The 19,022-nt window shown below is 40.3% G+C and overlaps 1 protein-coding gene across 17 annotated transcripts in view; it reads left to right on the plus strand.

Annotated features, from left to right (window-relative positions):
• The window catches only part of IFT140 (intraflagellar transport 140), a 90,681-nt gene that overhangs the window by 5,116 nt on the left and 66,543 nt on the right, over nucleotides 1–19,022 (plus strand). For 7 of the 17 annotated variants that reach the window (XM_086855109.1, XM_086855099.1, XM_086855104.1 and 4 more), the window contains 8 exons: nucleotides 4,423–4,598; nucleotides 5,682–5,903; nucleotides 9,231–9,352; nucleotides 10,017–10,159; nucleotides 11,303–11,478; nucleotides 14,764–14,855; nucleotides 16,242–16,348; nucleotides 17,584–17,732. In XM_086855109.1, the coding sequence (XP_086711235.1) occupies nucleotides 4,452–4,598; nucleotides 5,682–5,903; nucleotides 9,231–9,352; nucleotides 10,017–10,159; nucleotides 11,303–11,478; nucleotides 14,764–14,855; nucleotides 16,242–16,348; nucleotides 17,584–17,732 (1,158 nt within the window). In that variant the 5' untranslated portion in view covers nucleotides 4,423–4,451. Of the gene's footprint in view, nucleotides 1–679; nucleotides 2,246–4,422; nucleotides 4,599–5,681; nucleotides 5,904–9,230; nucleotides 9,353–10,016; nucleotides 10,160–11,302; nucleotides 11,479–14,763; nucleotides 14,856–16,241; nucleotides 16,349–17,583; nucleotides 17,733–19,022 lie in introns of those variants that run through there. The other 10 variants (XM_086855096.1, XM_086855095.1, XM_086855107.1 and 7 more) reach the window with 4 other exon arrangements.

A 19,022-nucleotide genomic window follows, 5' to 3' on the forward strand; every position in this document is an offset into this window, starting at 1 on the left:
AGTCCAGAGGAGGCCACAGAGATACTTCAAGGTCTGGAGCCACTCTGCTCTGGAGACAGGCTGGAGAGCTATGGTTATTTAGCCTGGAGAAGGCTCTGTGAACACCTCATTGTGGCCTTCTAGTATTTTAAGAACCCATTCAGTGCCAATGCCAGTAGTTTAGGGTACAGTTGCAGTGCAAGCTGCAGGTTGAGCTTTGGGTGGCCAAAGCAAGACAGGGACTGAGATGGGGTTGTCCATAATTTATGTGACAGTATCTCTGAATCTTGTTTAGGAAGTGCCAGTCTGCCATTTTAAATATACACAGTATTGGTTGAAATTTTTTTTTGCTGTCTATTAATTCCAAAAGTTAAATTAGTGAGCTGAACAAGAGATGCAGTTTGGAAGCTTGATAAACTTATTTCTGTCATTGAAGGAGACTGAAATATCTGAATAATAATAAGTAATATTTATGACTACAGATGCAAGAAACACTTAAAAGTAGAAAATGGTGGCTGTAGAGAAGACATTACAGCTATATGGCTTCTGTGATAAAACTGTTGATATGAAATTAGGTTTTTTTTCATTTAGGCATCTAATATTTTTATTTTAATCTGAAGTAAAATTCTTTATTATTTCAAATTTTGAGTCTGCATAAAGCTTATCGTCAAATATGGACTAAATCCTTCCTATCTTACAGGAAAATGAAACAAATAAAACAAGGAGTAAAGTAGTAGTATGGGCACAGAATTCTGGAACAGTACTGGAGATGTAAGAAGACTTTTGAAATATATGAAATCAAAATGAAAAGCACTCCAAATTTTATTTGAAAGGTTTGTTGAGGGTTTTTTTAGTGGCTATAAAACTAGACCCACTCAATACCACTTTGGGAATTCTAAGAGTTTTGAAGGATTGTGCAGATAAAGGTGAGTGGCTCTTGCTAAAAGATGAAATGCTTTGTCCTTAGGCTGACTGCTCTTGTCTGCTCTCACATCCAGTAGTTGATGTTGTTCCTTGTTATGATGTGTCAGAGGCAAGATACAGAACTCCCAGCTTACTGAACAGGGTTGCCTACCTTTCTAAATTAAGTGCCCAGCAAATTAGTTATTTTAGGTGCTGACAGAAGATTTAAAGAAAAGAGACCTTAAGAGTCTGTTCATGCCCATTATATATGCTGGTGACTTTGGCAAGTCTCACTGCTATGCATGTGTGTGCCTGAAGGTTCTGAACTCATGATTTAGCTGTGTAGAAGAAAGCATCTCTTCCCCAAAAATGTCACAGGAGTCTTCTAAATGTTTCATGCTTGGGGGCTTTTTTATGTGTGTATGTTTGTGTGCTGGTTTTGTATTAATTTATATTTGGTGAGGAGGGAAGAAGGCACTCACGGAAATGATTTTTCTAGGAGGGGGGCTGCTGAGATCTTCCTCTGTGCTTAGCAAAATCCAATAGCTGGCTAGCTCTGAGAACTGACAACCTATTCATCCATTTAGAAGCTAGATCCGCCTTTGTGAAATACACATTTTAAAGACAGGCAAGCCCGGGAATGCTCTCTCTTGCGTCCAGCTTTGAAAGGTACCTGGGCACTGGTGGGGCTGGCCCCACTCCGCTCCCGGCCTGCGAGGCCTGGAGGGGCCGGGCCAGACCGGACCCCGGCATTGGCCGGGCGGTTTACAGGAGGCTGCAGGGCCCGGGGCAAGGCTGGGCGCTGGGGCCGCGGCTGCTCACATCTTGCTGACACCAAGCCCACGCCCTCTCCCCCGGCCCGTGCCACGCCGGGGTCCGCTGGGCCCCAGATGTGGCTTTAGGCCAGGCTAGGTCCCCTCTGCCGCGGCCGTCGCGGCCCAGCAGTTGCCAGGCAGAGAGGGAGGGGAAGCCATCAGCCCATAGCTGAAATGGAAGGAAGCAGGGAGCAGAGACCAGCCATGCAACCAGAACGCCACCATGGTTCCCGTTCTGGCTGGGCCCTCTGAGATCTTGGCACAGCCCCAGTGCAGCCTGAAATCCCCCGTGACTACTTCGGCCACTGCCCAGCAGAAACCGTCACGACCATCTGTAGGCCTGGGCGAGATATTAACTCTCACTACACAGATGAAATTTGCAAAACATTGATCCTCTCGAGTGAGAGAAAAGCGTAGAATGAAGACACAGGGAGTTTCATCCAACTATGAGGAAACCAACATGAAGACAGTAAGGTCAATAAAGGAGTCAAGTCCCAGATGGAAGGAGAATGAGGAGATGCCCTAGTATTGGGCTGAAAATTCTTTTGGTAAGGCCATGGAGATGGGCTATGGTACACTAAAATATTCTGTTAATTAATGAGAAAGTATGGGGGGATGGAGTGTTCAAACTGTAGATGTGAGCAGAGGCATCCATTAATGAAACAAAGCAGATGTTGAAGTAGCTGTGATCCCATGACAAGCTTGAACAGAGAGAGAAAGATGAGAGTGACGATGACCCTTTGCCCCCAGGGAGAGAAGAAGACCTTTGTTCCCAGAGATGAAGATGATTGCAGAGATAGATGGAGAGAACCCTTGCTTTTGAACAGTTAATCCTTAAAATAATACCCCATAAGTTGACATGGCTCATTAACTCAGCAGTGGGAAGGCTGTGAAAATGGAACTTCATGATTGCAGATTTTCCCAGGCAGCTGCTATTTGTGGAAATTAAAAGCCACAAGAGGACTGTTACTTGTGGTGAAGTCTCCATGGCATGGTGAGAGAAAATTCCTCTCCCTACAAGAACTGATGGAAGACTATTGTAGGGGTGGTAACTGATTTAAAATGCCAGGTTTTGTCTCTTGTTGTCAGTTGGAAAAGAAAAGAAGTTGGGCAGGGGAAAGAGAAGTGTTCTGAAGGTTTTTTTCTGATTCTTATTATTCTTTTAGTTCTGTTAATAAAGTTTTCTTTATACCTTTTAAGTATTGAGTGTGCTTTGTCCTCCACCTAATTAATATCTCACAGCAGGAAATGAATAATTCTAGTAGGTGCACTGGTGATTTTAGCCAGCACTAAACCCGTGACACTATTTGTTTGGTGCATTGGCTGGGAAACTCAAATTAGCAAACCTAAACCACTACAGTTTGTTTGTGTTGTTTTTTGGGGGGGTTTGTTTTGTTTTTCACCAGATCTTGGCAGGGTTCTGTATCAGGAGGAGTAACCCTATGCCCCAGTCCAGGCTGGGGGCTGCCCTGCTGGACAGCAGCCCTGTGAAGGATCTGGGGGTCACCAGCTGTCCTTGACTAGCCGTGTGCTCTGGGGCCAAGATGGCAGATCCTGGAGTGTGTGGGGAACGGCATTGTCAGTGAGTCAAGGAGGGGATTCTGCCCCTCTATTCAGCCCTGGTGAGGCACATCTGGAGCACTGTGTCCAGTTCTGGGAGCTGAGCCTACTGAGCCTTAAAAAGAGATGGCTGAGAGGGGACCTCATCCCTGTCTGTTAGTGTCTGCAGGAAGAGCTCAGGAAAATGGACCAGACTCAGCTCTGTGGGCCTCAGCAATGGCACAAGAGGCAATGGGCAGAAACTGGAACACAGGGAGTTTCATCCATCTATGAGGAAGAGCTTTACTGTGTGGGTGACTGGCTGCCCCAGAGAGAATGTGAAGTCAGCCTCATTGTGGATATCCCAGAATTGTCGGGACATAATCCTAATGCTTTGTGCTCTGGGAACACCCTGCTTGAACAGGGAGGCTGGACCAGTTGACCCACTGAACTCTATGACACTGTGATTATTTGCTAGTAATTTGAGATGCTTTTCTCCAGCTGTTTTGAAACTGAGCCAACTGGATCCCATGACACAAATCCCAAAGACCATTTCTGTGTATAAATTATTACAGATTATTAGTGGTACCCTCTGTTTCTGACCCATAACACTGAAAAGAGTTTTGTTCGCATGTTATTTTCTGTACAACATCAGCACTTATTTTTGCATTCAAATGTTGGTAATAGTTTCAGTGTAAATAGCAGATAATATGTGATTTCAACCGTACAAGCTCCAAAGTGGTGACAACTGTTGAAACTTACTTTGAAAGCCCAGACACGAGACTTTACAACATAAAAGACTTCAGTCTGTACTTTAAGTAACATCTTTGGATATGAAGTACTGGAAGTAACTTTCTGGTAAATTCTGAGTTATTTCAGAGTCCTTTGAAGTAGGCCAGCACAAGGCGCAGGTGAGAGACTGGTACCAGCCTATACACACTGAATCTACAGAGTATGAGGCTCAGTGTTTCTCTCTTTTTTTTTTCTTTAAATGCCACTCTGACTTTTCCAATGTCTGTGTAGTATGTGTGACAAGATGATGCTGTAATTTTACTTTCCCCCTATGTTTTAATGCTATGTTATATGTAGTTATTATATATTACATAAATATAATATGGTGTATATGTAGTGTATATGTATTATCGATACAAGCATAGTTGATGAGATGTTTGTTTTCCTTGTACAGGTGTGCAGTCTGTGACAGGTCCTGTTGTTATGGCTGTATATGTGGATCATCGAACAGATGCTCCTGACTCCATTGCCTCCTCTTCCCATATAGCCTGGCACCCACTTCATCCACTCCTGGCAGTTGCTTCCATCAGCACAGCAGCTGGGGGCTGTGTGGATATCTACCTGGAACAGGTAAAAAATCAGCAACTTTGCTTTTGGTCTCGATATAGTCACAGAATCGCAGGATGGTTTGGATTGGAAGGTACATTTAAGATCACATCCCAACCACCTGCCATGTGCAGGGACACTTTCCATAGACCAGGTTACTCCAAGTCCTATCCAACCTGGTCTTGAACACTGTCAGAGATGTGTGAGAAGTCACAGCTTCTCTCAACAATTTCATTATTGTCCTAATTTAAAACTTCACATTTTTCATCTCTGGTTTTGCAGGCTTACTTTTCCTCCTCAAATGTCTCTGGGTTTTAATTACTATGTCCTGTGCTATCTAGAACATGACAGATTCGTAGCCACTCATTATATGTATTTTTAAAAAGATCTTAATAAATTAAATTGATCTTTCCTTTGAAATGTGATGATTACAGCCTGTAAGTCTTGTTTATGATGGTTACTGATTTGCTTTTAGCTTCTCATAGTGTGAGAATTCCAGACTTACAACACATGCTGGTGCTTCTTGTTAACTCTTAAGTGAATAGAACATACTAAGAAATAGAAATTCAACAAATCATTCCACCACCTCAAGACTGAACTGATTTTTTGCCTATAGACAGATATTTATTTTGCACACCCTAACTTTTGTATGAGAGCCTTGTGTAAGACTTCAGGTTGCATAATTTTTAAAGGTATCTAGCAGCAGACTGAAACACGTAAGCCTGTTAATATGATAGCCTATAAAATGTGTACTTCTTAAAGTGTATTCTGAAAAAATTGTCATCCAAGTTTAACAAATGGAAAAATAAATACTTAGGTTAAATGATTTGTATGTAATATTCTTGCGAACTGTGCCCAAAGGAGGATCTGCCTTTAAGAGCTGTTGAAGCATTAGATTATTCTATGTCCTTAGTGACAAAAAATAATAAATAAATAATTACTTATTCTTTTTCAATAGCTGGAATTTCTTTTTACCTTGAAATGTGCTCAAAGCCTTCTTATATCCTCTATACGGGAAAGAAAGCTTTGTATTGACTGGGCTGTGAATCTGAATGTTTGTCTGCTGAGTTTTCATTGGACTGAGCTCACACTGATTTCTGTTTCCAGGGAGAACATGTGCCTGATTGCCGTATTGAGAGAAGCTTTCAGGTCACATTACTTGCGTGGCACCCTTCCAGACCCATTCTGGCATCAGGATGGGAGACCGGAGAAGTTCTGATACTGAACAAACAAGACAAGGAGCAGCACACTGTACCCCCAAATCACAGCACCAAAATCACAGCCCTGAGCTGGAGTACAAGTGGTACCTGCCTTGCATCTGGGGATGGAGTGAGTAGCTGAAATGCTGCATGGGTTTGATGTGGAACACAATCTTGAAAGCTTTGTAATGGGAAGGGATCATGTAGTGGAGATCCATGGGGAAGGGAGAGTTGTGTGGGAGAGTAATTTCCTTTCCTTAGGTAAAAATTAAAACTGTTAGGGAATAAAATCAAATCTTAGTGTTTTAACTTTTTCTACAGTGTTATTCTACAAATAAAGAATTGCTGTTCTATAATTTTTCTTAAGTGTCAGATCTCAGTGAGTGCTGAGTGTTGATGAAGGTTTAATGCTCTTTCATGGATGGAATAATTAAGGTATAGACAATTTGAATTCTTTTGCTCCTGTCCATGCAAAAATTTTATGTCACTCAGGAATAAAGCCTAGATGTTGGGAAACAAATGCAGCTACAACGTATGCATCCGTAGTGAGTGCAGAGCAGTGCTCACAGGAAACCCATACTAATCTCTCCTTTTCTGGTTTTATTAATGCCTTAAAATTGTGTCAAATTGATTGTATTGGGAAATGTGATACTCTATTTCTTGATGACCTGGTTGCCCTTTTATATAGTGACGTGAGAAAGTAACTATTGAATATCCAGGATTAAGTATTCATGGAAGATTCTGATTTTGCTAGTTCCCAAGCCAGCCAGTGAAGAAAAAAAAAGAATTATTTTCTGTATTTTCCCTGATACAAACTTGAGCTTGCTCAAGAATTTCAGTTCTGCTCTTACCTATACATCAGAATTTTTATTCTGAGGAAAAAATTATTTTAATTCATTGTTTGTAAAGTTCTGCTGCTGCATTTGACAGAAATGCAGAAATTCAAAATTGATTAAAAAGACAATTTATAATCTTCTTTCTTGGAAAAGAGAAAGTTTTGCCCAGGCAAAAGATGGACACATCTCAGTGTAGCTGAGGCCTTAATCATAATGAGACAGTACATTGATGTAGACAGAGCTTACATTTATGAACAAATTGTTTTCAAATTGATTTCAAACCAGTGTCGCTATGCTATGGGTCTGAGGTGCAGCACAGATATGCTTAATTTCCTACATATTTCCCAAGAGTTTATAAGTTTATTTTTAATATTTTCCCCATGAGGGTTTGTATTTAGGAAACTTCCATTAGGTGAGTGCTACCAGGATCATTCTCTGCTCATATTAGAGGAAAACCTTTAGAAAGAAGATAGGTATTTGGACCCTGATTTGGTTTCTTTCCTTATTTTCCCAGGGGGTGGTAGGACACTGGAAAGGCTCCCCAGGGAATGGTCAGAGCTACAAGTCTGCCAGAGCTCCAGGAGCATTTGGACAATGCTCTTTTGGGCACAGGGTGGGATTGTTGGGGTGTCTGTGCAGGGCCAGGAGTTGGACTTGATGATCTGTGTGAGTCACTTCCAACTGAGCATTATCTTCACTAGCATTTCTGTCATCATACATCCTGAAATGCAAGAAAATGATTTGAAAATAACTTTGTAAAGTTGGAATAGGATGCTGTGAAAATCAGAAGCTCTTAATTTGTTTTAAGTAAAAATAACATGGATGATTTCCACATTTTGATCACACAGAGGATGTAGGTGCTTTCTATAATGAAGGCCTATTTGGAAGGCCAATAGCTTTCATACCAAGGAACTAAAGCTTTGGGTTTTTAAAAATGATTGGGAAGCTACAGGATGGAATTAGAGAATATCTCCATTTGTAAAGGACATTTAGATAGATGATTTGGTCATTGTCCTGTGTCCTTTAAAAATATCATTTGAAAACAGACATGTTCTGCATCCTTTCCAGTGACACTTAGGAGAGGTAGTGATCTTGTTTTGTTTCCAATCTCATGTGTTCCAGTCTAAGAATTGAGATTGCAAGTAGGTTATCTGGATACAGGCTGGACTATCCAAAAGGAGATGGAAGGAAGGTCAGCAGCTTTAGAAAGCTGCAGGCTTTTCCTCCATCTTATAAATGGTGCAAGGTGGTTTTAATTTGGATCCTTGGAAACTGATGACATATAAAGCTGATGGAAGAGTAAGAGGAGAAACCAACAAGTTCATAGGATCCTGTGATTTTCAGAGGTAACTAGCAAACATTTTATGAACTGCAAATGTTTTCTTGGGACAGCAGTGTCACAGTTGCACAGCTGAGTGGTATTCTTTAAGCTGCAAGACACATTGCACTTAATAAACAGACTTGGATGGTATAATTATTACCATTTTACTGTCGAAAAGAAGTTAGAACTTTAAATCTTAGGGAAAAAAAGAAAGAAAATGTTACCTTGGAAGGCCTTGGCTGCATCCTGTGTGGCTTCTAGTTAGAATTGTGAAGAATAAATGACCACTGCTATCAGTCTAACTTGTAGGAGAAGGATGATACTTCATTGAAAACAGTTAATAAAAACAGAGCAAATTCTAAAACTACTTTACTGTTGTCCATCCTAATGAAATAAAATAAGATTGAACTTGATATTGAAAATAGTTGCTGGATTTTTTCATGTCGTGCTTACATGGGAGGCTCCCAAGTGCAATTTGGTTTCATGAGCACTAGTATAATAAACAATAAATAATCATCTTAGCATACCAACTGTGAGCATGTACTGTAAGTCGGTTTGTTGGAATTTGTCTCCATTCATTTCAGTCACCAGGGGTTTGTTGCCCCTGAGCTGGCACTGCAGGGTGTGAGTTATGTCAGCACCTGTGCCAGGCTGGAGGGCTCGTCTGTGTTTACCACTGTTGAGTTAATTAGCTAACCAGACTTCCTTTCTTTATCTATGATTATTCTAGTTACAAGATTATTTTTTCTAAATGTAAGTTCCTGAATATCTGCTCAGAAAGAGGACAAAAGCTCCAGAAATTCAGAAATTCTGCCCTTAGTCTTTTTTCATCCTGTGACTTCATGTGTCTAATCATATACCCATGCTCATCTACATCAGTTTTATATGTACTTACTGAGGGATCCATATGCTCTGCTATCCTTTTTTCAATTGCTAAAAGGTAAGCTATCAGACTACTTGCAAGAAAAAATGTGGAAAGGATGTTATCAAGATAAATATTTACATCTGCTACTTGCAGAGGAAAATCAAGATTGTTCCATTTAATTGCTCTGGCAGTGTGATTTAACTAAAAAAGTTTTGGACCAACAAGTTTTTTTTAGATAATTAAAGTAAGTAAATAATATAGTGTTAAAAATAACTTTGATTTCCTGTAGCTTAGTTTTAAGTGGGAGTAACTGTATGTGTCAACTAAACAAAAGGAAGAGTGCTGCTCTGTCAATAAAACATTTATTTTTATGTACAGTGAGTAGCTAGAGTGTGGATTCTCATCTGAGTAATGAATTAACTTGTCCTTTTCTAGTATGGTGTCTTGTTTCTGTGGAAAATGGACCATCGAGGCAGAGTCCAGGGTCCTGCCCTGCTTAAGCAGGAATATGGGAAATGCTTGTGTCATTGTGTCTTTCGGCCACCCCTTCCTGGCGAGTGAGTACTGACCCCATCAGAGCTCTGCTAGACCAGGTCTTTGTCTTGTTCCACAGAAAGAAAGTTCTATCTACAAATGAACTACTTTTAAATACATAAAAAAATGTTCTTCTCCTAACTGCCCTATATTTCCAAGCTCTTCTGTTCTGGTAGCTAGTTCTGTGCCCTGTGTGCAGCAGCTGATCTTCTTTCTCTTATCCACATCTTCTGTCCATTGCTGTTGACTCTTCTGTCTTAGCTCTTGTAATTAGCAATATTGCTGATTGTGGAAAACTATAAACACATTGGAAACACAATTATCATTATATTATTGTCAAAAATAATTAAATTAAAAGTCAGTTCTTAAACATTATTATTTCTTTCCTGTCCAAGCAAGAAATGGGAAGCAGCTGTAGTAAAAAAGAGTTTTCCTTGTCTGGGCTTTTCTGTTTTGCATTTCTGTAAAAATAGTCATGTGTTTTGAAAAAAGAGGTGAAACAGTGCAGATGAAAAATAATATTGAAATTTTGTTTTGTATCTTTTTGAGTTTGCCCTTTTTTCAATCAGCATATGAAAGATCTTTATTCTTTTTACACAATATGCTTTATTAACTGCTCATCCATTCTTTGAGACTGAAACTACTCTGTTATGAAAAGAATTAGGAATGAAGTATCTCTCTTTGCAGAGACTTTGTGCAGCTGGCAAAAGCAGCTGTGAGTGGTGATGAGAAAGCCTTGGATAAGTTTAACTGGGAGAAAGCTGGAATAGGACCACCTCTGAAAACGACAGTCCAAGAAGGTCTCTCCCTCTTTATCGCTTTGACAGATGGTAAGAGCAAAGTCACTTTTCCATTTGGCTGGGAAATTGTTTCCTTCAAATACTTCAAAATACTTCACTGAGCTTCAAAATAACTCAGTGCATGATAGTCTTGTGTTCATATATCTGACAGCTCAGGTATATTCATATATCCCTCATATTCATATATTTAATTGGGTATTCATAGGAGTTGTAGAATGTTTGGTAAGAAATGAATAAAATTACTGAAATCTTGCAATCTTCAGGGTGGTCTTGTTCTAACCTGGGTTAGTCAGGTTCCTGAAGAAGTGAATATGAGGAAAACAATCTCTAGCACACAAATGTAGATAAAATTAGATTTTATCAGGGAAACAGCCTCAAGCTGTGCCAGGGGAGGGCACACTGGACATCAGGAGGAATTTCTTCACAGGAAGGGTTTTTAAACATTGGAATGGGCTGCCCAGGGCAGTGGTGGAGTCATCATCCCAGGTAGTGTTCAAAAATGACTAGATGTGGCACTTCATTATATGGTTCAGTGGGTGTGGTGGTACTTGATCAAAGGCTGGCCTTGATGATTTTGGAGGTTTTTTCCAACCTTAATGATTCTGTGACTATGATTTATAGAGTAGTACAACTTAATGACATTGCAATGACTTTTTAAATGTTGATAGGTGCATTAGTTGCTGTTGTCAGTGTTTTTAGAAAAACGCTGTCCCATTTGCCAGTCAGATTATGGATTAAAGCTGTATTTGCTGTGTGGCGCAGTGTTTCCTAAACAATTAAGAACTTCAGCTCCACGTTTTTCTGTTATTTAAACTCTGCTGTAAATTGAACCAATTTTTAACTGCCATTCTTCTTTCACAGATTTGTTTCTGTGATGGGAGATTTTAGAAGCTATCATTCATACAAAAAGTTACTTGCAGTTTAAAATTATTTAAAGTATTCCCCTTTGAATTTTCTAATCCAAATATATGCTTTAGCAATATGCTTTCGTTTATTGCACTGGTCAGCTATGGTAATCTCTATCCTGAGACAAACTAGAAAATGAAAGAATTTCTGTAATTTTTACCTTTTCAACACTTGAGGAATGTTTTCTTAAGGTAGAAAGCATCAACTTTGGCTTTTGTAGCTGAAAGCTGTCGACTAAAATCTGCACCTTCTTTATTTCTGCTACAGGTTCTGTGCACTATGTGAATGAGAAAGGGAAGTCAAGGCAGGTATTGTCCACGGACAGTCTGGTCCAAAAGCTCCTGTTGCTAGAGGAGAGAGATGTTTTACTTGTAATAACAGAGAATCTGCAGTTGTCCTTACACTCAGTTTCTCCCGAGGGAGAGGCAGAAGAGCTCATGAAGGTAAGAGTCATACTACAGAGTAAAGTTGTAAAATTTATTCTTTATAAGTATTCTTTTGGTTTTTTTGATTATCACTATTTTGTTTTCAAATGAATCAACTCTCATGTTTGTTTCTCAGATAATATGTTGATGAAGAGGCAAAAATAGCTAATATGAAAGTGGAATAGAATGATGTGTTACTGAACTTGGAAAGATGCTTTTCATCTTGTTTTCCTGTTTTTTTCATATTTTTTTTCATTTTGACCCTATCTTAATTCTTTTGCACTTACTTTCAGTTTCTTAGTGAATTAGAGAAAAATTGGAAATTCCAGTTGTCCTGGTTGCAGAGGTGGGCGGCACTTAGCACCATGTAGGTACAGCTGAGTTATTCTATACCACCTATATCATCACTGGTTTTGGGGAGAAAATGCACACACCTCAGAAGTGGGCAGCATTCTGCCTTGTTCTCTCTTACGGAAAGGTTGTCGGCATCAGCCCTACAGACTCTGTCTTCTGCCCCTGCCATCCACCCTCTCCCATTTTCTTCGAGACATAGCTATGGGGCATGGTGCTGAAAGGAAAGCGGTGGAACACAGAACTGATGTGTGCTGAATGGCAGCACCAGCGGGGAGACTGCAGGCAGGAGACAGGGAAGGCCCTCAGTCCAGCCAATGGGAGCCAAGTCAAGTCCATTCCAGCTAAGCCAAGCCAAAAGGAGTGCAGCAGAATTGCAGGGAAGTGGCAGCAACGTGTAGGATCAATCCCCAGTATGGCAGAGTGGTAGAAGCGACAGTGCGAGCACTTGTGTGCAACTGAACCCAGAAGCTTTTGGGGGGGGTCTATTTGTCATTGTTTTTCATTGTCTTGGCCTGGGGGGGCAAGAAGCCTCTTGCCATACTGCCTTTGTTTGTGACGGCGTGCAGAAGCCTTGGGAAGTCATGTGGATGCAACCTATGGGAAGCATCCACCATTTTGGTTTTGGTCTCAGCAGCCACGTAAAACTAATTTTTTATGGCTAAAACACCTTCTGGTTTTGGATATATATATTTTTTTATTCATATTGCTGTTATTACTTTGTGTTTCTTATTCCACTGCTTTTTGCTTTCAGTAATTATCTTAATCCATAGTCTCTGCACGTGTCCCTCCCTTACTGGAAGGGACAGGAGAAAACCCATGGCTTATTTGGCGTTTAATTTTTTTGCTGGTGTTAAACCACCACATTTAATTGGTGCCCAAGGTAAGGCTCAAGACAATTGAGAAAACTTTGATCTAAGCATTTGTGTTTTAGGTAGAGAGCTCCTGGTTCCAGTGTTTCTTGGTCTGTTCATGTGGGTGTAATATCTAACCCTGTATATACTTCTGCATATGCACTGTGTATCCACCACAGTAATCTGTTTCAAAGCAAGGAGAAGGATCAAAACTGCTGTACTATGTGATACCAGTTTATGGCATGATAAAATCAAAGGCAATGGGGGTCATTTCTGATGTGTATTCAGTGTTTCTCTCCTGTCCTGGCCTTGGCTCCTACCTCTGAAGATTCATTAATAATCATACCCAGCCTGTGGGGGAAAGAAGGAAGGATGATTTTTCCCAGCCTTTTATCCTTTTCTTCTCCTTCAGGTCTGCTACAACAGCTTTTGAGAATTTGAATTCTCTTTGGGTGTTAGGGGAAGTGTGCCCTCATTGATATGTTTAATATATATGATAATGATATCTCTCCTCTGTCCAGCAGATACCATGTTAAGATTTAGGACAGAGATTTCTAGGGAAGTTGTCCAGAGACATGCCCCATGATTTATCAATCATTAGTGGTGTGGCATGTGGGGGAAAATGGGCCAGCGTTTGAAAGAGTACTCTACTCCTGGTTCGGAAGTTTTCTTGAACAACTACAGGTTGTACAATTACTGATAAAGTGTTTGAAAGAAAATTGCTGTGGCAGTTCCAGAAAGGTGTGAAGTTATGGAACATGCTGGACCCTGGCTACTATTTACTGGACACTGCTTATTTCTGTACAGCACCCTCAGAAGGAGGACGAGGAAGGCAGAGCAGCAGGCATCATGGGCATTCAAAATGCAGCTTACCCACAAGAACAACCTGTGCTAAGAGCACTTGCCTGTATGCAGAAGAAGAAATCCAAGACCAAATCAGTTCATGTAGTGAGTGATGAAGAGGAAGCAGGGCCCTCACAACAGGAGGAGGAGGCAGGGCCAGAGATAATCACCCGAACCTTTCCCTGAGTGAGCTGCAAGACATACAAAAAGATATCAGCCTTCAGTCAGGTGAGCCCCTGGTGACCTGGGTGCTCTGATGCTGGGCTATCATGGCCCATGATATGAAATTAGATGGTAGTGACACTTTGCAACTGGGATCCATGTCCTGGGATGCAAATATTGACCAGAGGATTAGGAAGAGACCAGAAACTCTGAGCCTCTGAATGCAACTTCTGTCAAATGTGAGGGAAAGGTTTCCTAGGAAAGATGACCTTTTAGTGCACTGAGACAAGTGGAACACCATGGAGCAAGGTATCTGGTATCTGAGAGAATTAGCTATGGTGGAGATAATATTTTCAAATAACGAGCAATTCTCTACTAATCCAGACAACATCCAGTGTACACAAAACAGGGTGGAAATTCCTACAGAGTGTGCTGGTGTCATATGCGAACTTACTCTGAGTGATGTCATGGAAGGAAGGAGAACAAAACATGGACTATTTGGTTACCAAACCCCAGATATATGAAGAAGCTATCTCCACCCTATTAGAGGCCTGTATCTCCTCAGTGGAAAGACTGAGGAGCTCCGGAAATTAAAGAGGAAATGCCTCACGCCCTGTCCTACAGTATTACAAAATGCTGCTTCTGGGTAGACCTCAAACCTTCACTTTCCTAAGATATTTTTATCTTGTTATCCATGACAGAAAAAGACTGAACGCTTGTGTATTACAGGAATGTCCACTTCTTTTTGATCATTACTTATGTTTGACTTGAAGTAAGATCTGGAATTTGACATTTTAAAGGAATCTTTATTAAACTCTAGGAGAAGAACTAGTGCAAGAGTGAAATACTGCTCCTTATCTACTTAATTAAACCACTACAAGGTTTCTTTTATTAAATTTATACATGCAGTCTTCATGTATTTTATGGTGATCGTTGTCTGAATGGTCTGAATATGTCTGTCTGAATTGACAGATAGCTCTAGTTATTTTCTTATTTTTACTTTTTAGCCAAACTATGCAGTTCAGATGGTTAGTGTCCTTCAGCGTGCTCCTCCCACCTTCTGTAAATGTATATATTTGCTTATGGTTAACAGGTGAAGTTGAGTGGGAAGACTGGTCATTCTGCAGACATGATTTTAATAGACCATAGTCTGATTGTTACAGCATTAGGTGAGACAGTCATCAGGTAAGAATGAAAGTTTTTCTGGGCTGCCTCGGAGAAGGGCCAGCTAAAAGTTACAGTCTGTAATAAACTGAATATTTTTCTGAAATGTTGGCTGGGGGTTTTTTACCAATAATGAAAAAATCCCAATATTTCCTAGTTTTTTTTGTCAAAATAAGTAAAGAAATTAAATGATTTTTTTTTTCCTCGAGGACAGAAACTAATTTGGTATGGTTTGCTTTCTCTCTAGGTATTTTATTTTGTCAGGCAGTGGTACCTATTCTGTTCCTTCCTTGAGTACTGTTATTGATTTCTTCTGAAAATAAATCTGGTTGGGGGTTTTGCATGGAAATACAGCCCCTTTGCTCTTCTTGCCAGTGTTACTGTCTGATCCTTAATATACTCATAGCATCAGCAACCAGAAAAAAGTGCTTACTTTTCAGGATGTTTTTTTTACTATAAGACAAGTATTTAAATTACTTCTGTCCCTAATCCTTTAAAGTGTGTTGCTTTGCCATGCTGTTGAGTTACTGTGTTCTGTAGTTTTACCTTTTTTCTTTGTTCTCTTTACTATGACCTGCTCTACCTGTTCCTCACACCTTTTGGGAGGGTGGGAGTGTTCCATTAATATCTGTATTTCCCTTTATTGAGCTGTCTGCTACTATCAGACAGAATCTTTTGTTAATTTTGTGAGAATTCAATAAAGACCAAGTATCAAGAGGGAATAGCTTCATGGCAATATTTAGTTCTCAAAAATAAATCTGTAATCAAAAGGACTACTGGTTAACCCAGGAGTATTCTTAAAATAGAGGAGGAAGTGTCATTAGGGAGGAAGAAAATTGAAACTAGCCCTCACGCTTTTATTTTTTTTTAAAGCTTTTTTTTTTAAAAAAAAAATCCCGCTCCATTCATAATTTTCAGAGGCAGAAGTCTGCTCCCAGCCACAGGCCCCTAGACTAGAACGGTGGCCCTTTTTCATGAGAAAACAAAACTCACCCCTCCTCAGTTCCTGGTGTCAGTTTGTCAGAGGTGTTTGGCACTCCAAGTGCAGCCCGAGTTCTAGGTAGGGGTGGCTTGGGAGGCAGAAGCCTACTCCTGGGCACGGGCCCCTGGACACCCTGCCTCCAAAAGTTAGGAATGACTTCTTACTTCATAGGAGAATACCCTAAACATGCTGCAGATTAAAAAGTCAAAGGAAAAGGAATTTAAAAAAAAAAAATTCAAAATAAATTCACACTCCATAGGCAGCTGCTGACAATTTAATTTTAAAAATTAAATTATCTAGGTATTGCAGAATACCTATATTGTGGAAATAGTAAATTAATGCCATGTACAGCATCCTATTGACTGTGTTTGGCAAGACACCTGGAAAGAAAAGCATTGTTAACACTCTTGTTTTGTGTGCCTTAGGTTCTGGGATTTGGATCGAGATGAGAACTATGTGCTCTCCCTAGACATGCAATTCGGCTTTGAGAGGGAAGAATGTATTAATTGTGTGTCTTACTGCAGTGCTAAAGGTGAGAAATAACATGGCAGCTATGATCTTTGGTCCTAAACCTTGTCAAACCTCAGCTTTCCATGCCCTGTGATAATTTCAGTATGTTTGTCTTGTGACTGAGGATCTCAGTGGTAGTATGTGGTGTAGAAGATTTAGTTTGGATTGGAAATGTGCCTTGAAAGGTGCAGGGAAATAATTCGATACTCAACTACACTTGGACTCACTGTGGAGCTGTCTCATGGCACGTGAGCTGGATTCCCTTTGACACAAGTAGCCCTGGAGTCCACCTAATGCACTCCAACATGTTTTGGGCATTCAGTCTACAAGCCTGCACTACAGCTAATGCAAAATAGGGCTTTGGGCATTCAGTCTACAAGCCTGCACTACAGCTAATGCAAAATAGGGCTTAGTGGCATGTATCATGTATATGCCAGATCCTTACAACAGATCCTTTCTACAGAGCTGCTCCTCAGCACCACCTTGTTTGCTACCATAGGCACAGCTGATGTCTGCTGCAATGGTTTTCAGGGGTTGGTTGCCCAGAGTGACTACAAAATTAGCTATTTAAAAATAAACACAAGCTGTAGGAAGAACGGCTGAGGTCACTTGGCTTGTTCATCTGGGAGGAGACTGAGGGGGGAACATCTATGGGGCAGCTTCCTCATGAGGGGCAGATCTGACTTCTGGTCTTTGTGAGCTGTGATGGGACCCAAGGAAACAGCCATAGCTGTGTCCAGCCAGGGGAGGGTTAGACTGGGTATCAGGAAAAGTTTCTTCCCCCAGAGGGTGGTTGGACACTGAACAGGCTCCCCAGGGAAGCTTCAAGGCTGCCAGAGGTAAAGGAGGATTGGATGACACTCTCAGGCACATGCTGGGATTCCTGGGACAGTCCTGTGTAGGGCCAAGAGCTGGACTGGATGACCCTTGAGGTCTCTTCTAGCTCAGGATATTCAGTAGTTCTATAGTCTAAGAAAAAGTTAAAATGAAGTAGTTGTCTGATGCATTTAAAAAAATAACTTCATCTGGTAGCTTAGAAGATGCACCTTGCCATGTGGAGCTTCTCCCATTGTTTTTCCAGAAAAGTTCTCCAGTATAGGACTAGGATGTTGATTTGCAGTGAGGCAAGAAATTCTGCTACTGGAAAGTGGCTTCTCAGTACCCAAGAACCAGAGTTTGCTGCCTGTTATATTGTGTGATGTGGGTTTGTTTTTCTGAAGTCCAAGATGAGATGCCTGAAATGTTTGTGAATGGTAGCTATCTTGGCAGCTGGAACTAGCAAGGGTAGAGTCGCGATGTGGAAGAAAGCAGCGGGATCTGATCAGAGCACATGGGCTTTGGAGGGCAAGGAGAAGTGGAAGTTCCAGGCATCCACAGAACTTGAAGGAAATGTCACTCAGATAAAGGTAAGAAAGGAAAGAGCCTCCTTGAATGTTAGTGGGACTTCACAAACTTTAGATAAATAGACCATCTTTGTGAAACAGATGAACGTGATCTCTATCGTATGGATATGTGTTCCAGCGGAGGCTGGTCCTCCTTCAGAAGTGGGAGGAAAATCCCTGAGAATCAAGTAACAAAATTGAAATGGGCAGAAATACTCCCTGCTTGTAGCTAGTCTCTCCATCATATAGCTCACTGGCAAAACCTTTGTATTCAACTCCCTGAAATTATTTTCTGGAAAAAAAAGATTATCAGGAAAGTAAATTTTACATAAATTTATTTAAAAAGCAAGAAAATCTGACTAAATGCATTATTTTATTAATCAGTTTTGGTTTTTTTTTCTATTTGTCACTTTCTCAATGTAAAGTTGCATTTCGGTGGTAGTAATAAAAATTCGTATATACAGCAAAATAGTCTTTGATGAGATGTGCCATCTAGAAAGGGACACTATATATTTTAACGTTAAGCATCAGAATGCAGCATTTTTATTTATTTGGAATATTTTCATTTGTCACAATGAGGTGCAACACTGCCATTCTATGCCTTAATAGCATTTTGATGTATGCAGGAGAGAAATCCTGAGTGTAACTGTCATAAATTTAAATTTTAAAAGTTTTATATTAATGAGCAGTGTTTTTTGCCACTAGCATTGTGCTAAAAGGCAAAACTTCTGCTTTAGGCTCTCCAGCATCTTTGGTTGTTGGGTTTTATACCATATCATTAAGTTTTTTCAGTTTTTGAGTGTTTCTGTTATACTTAATGTTCTGTTGCAGTGCTTCTTCATATGTGAGAACAATCCCCATTATTTTTTATAAGGAAAAAAAATATATATGGTGACTTTCAAGAGAAAGTAAATTTATATTTGCTATTATTCTGTTTTCTCATAAGAGTGGGAAATATTGAAAAAGCAATGGCATTTGCTTGCTCTATTTTGGTAGAGTGAGGGTCTCTAACACCATCCTGTGCTGTGAAAACGGAGAATCCAAGTGTTTTATTAAGAAGCTTCAGTAACAAAAGGTCCAGGGTGTAGGAAAAATGTGTGACATAAGTATCTTATACATCTGCTAATAAATTGATCGTGTCAGCTTTCCCATTCAAGCCTTTTCCAGAAAACAGGATAGGGAGCATTGTCCAGAAATAGCGCATCCCCTGCAGCCCCTCTGCCTCGCCAACAGCGTCCCCTGCCGCTTATGGCCGTAACTACACCAAAGGGGAAATTTTCGTTGGGGTTTTTTTTTTGTTTGTTCTGTTTTATA

This window comes from Cyanistes caeruleus, chromosome 17 (genome assembly GCF_971803275.1).
Source record: "Cyanistes caeruleus chromosome 17, bCyaCae1.hap1.1, whole genome shotgun sequence".
NCBI classification, from domain to species: Eukaryota; Metazoa; Chordata; class Aves; order Passeriformes; family Paridae; genus Cyanistes; species Cyanistes caeruleus.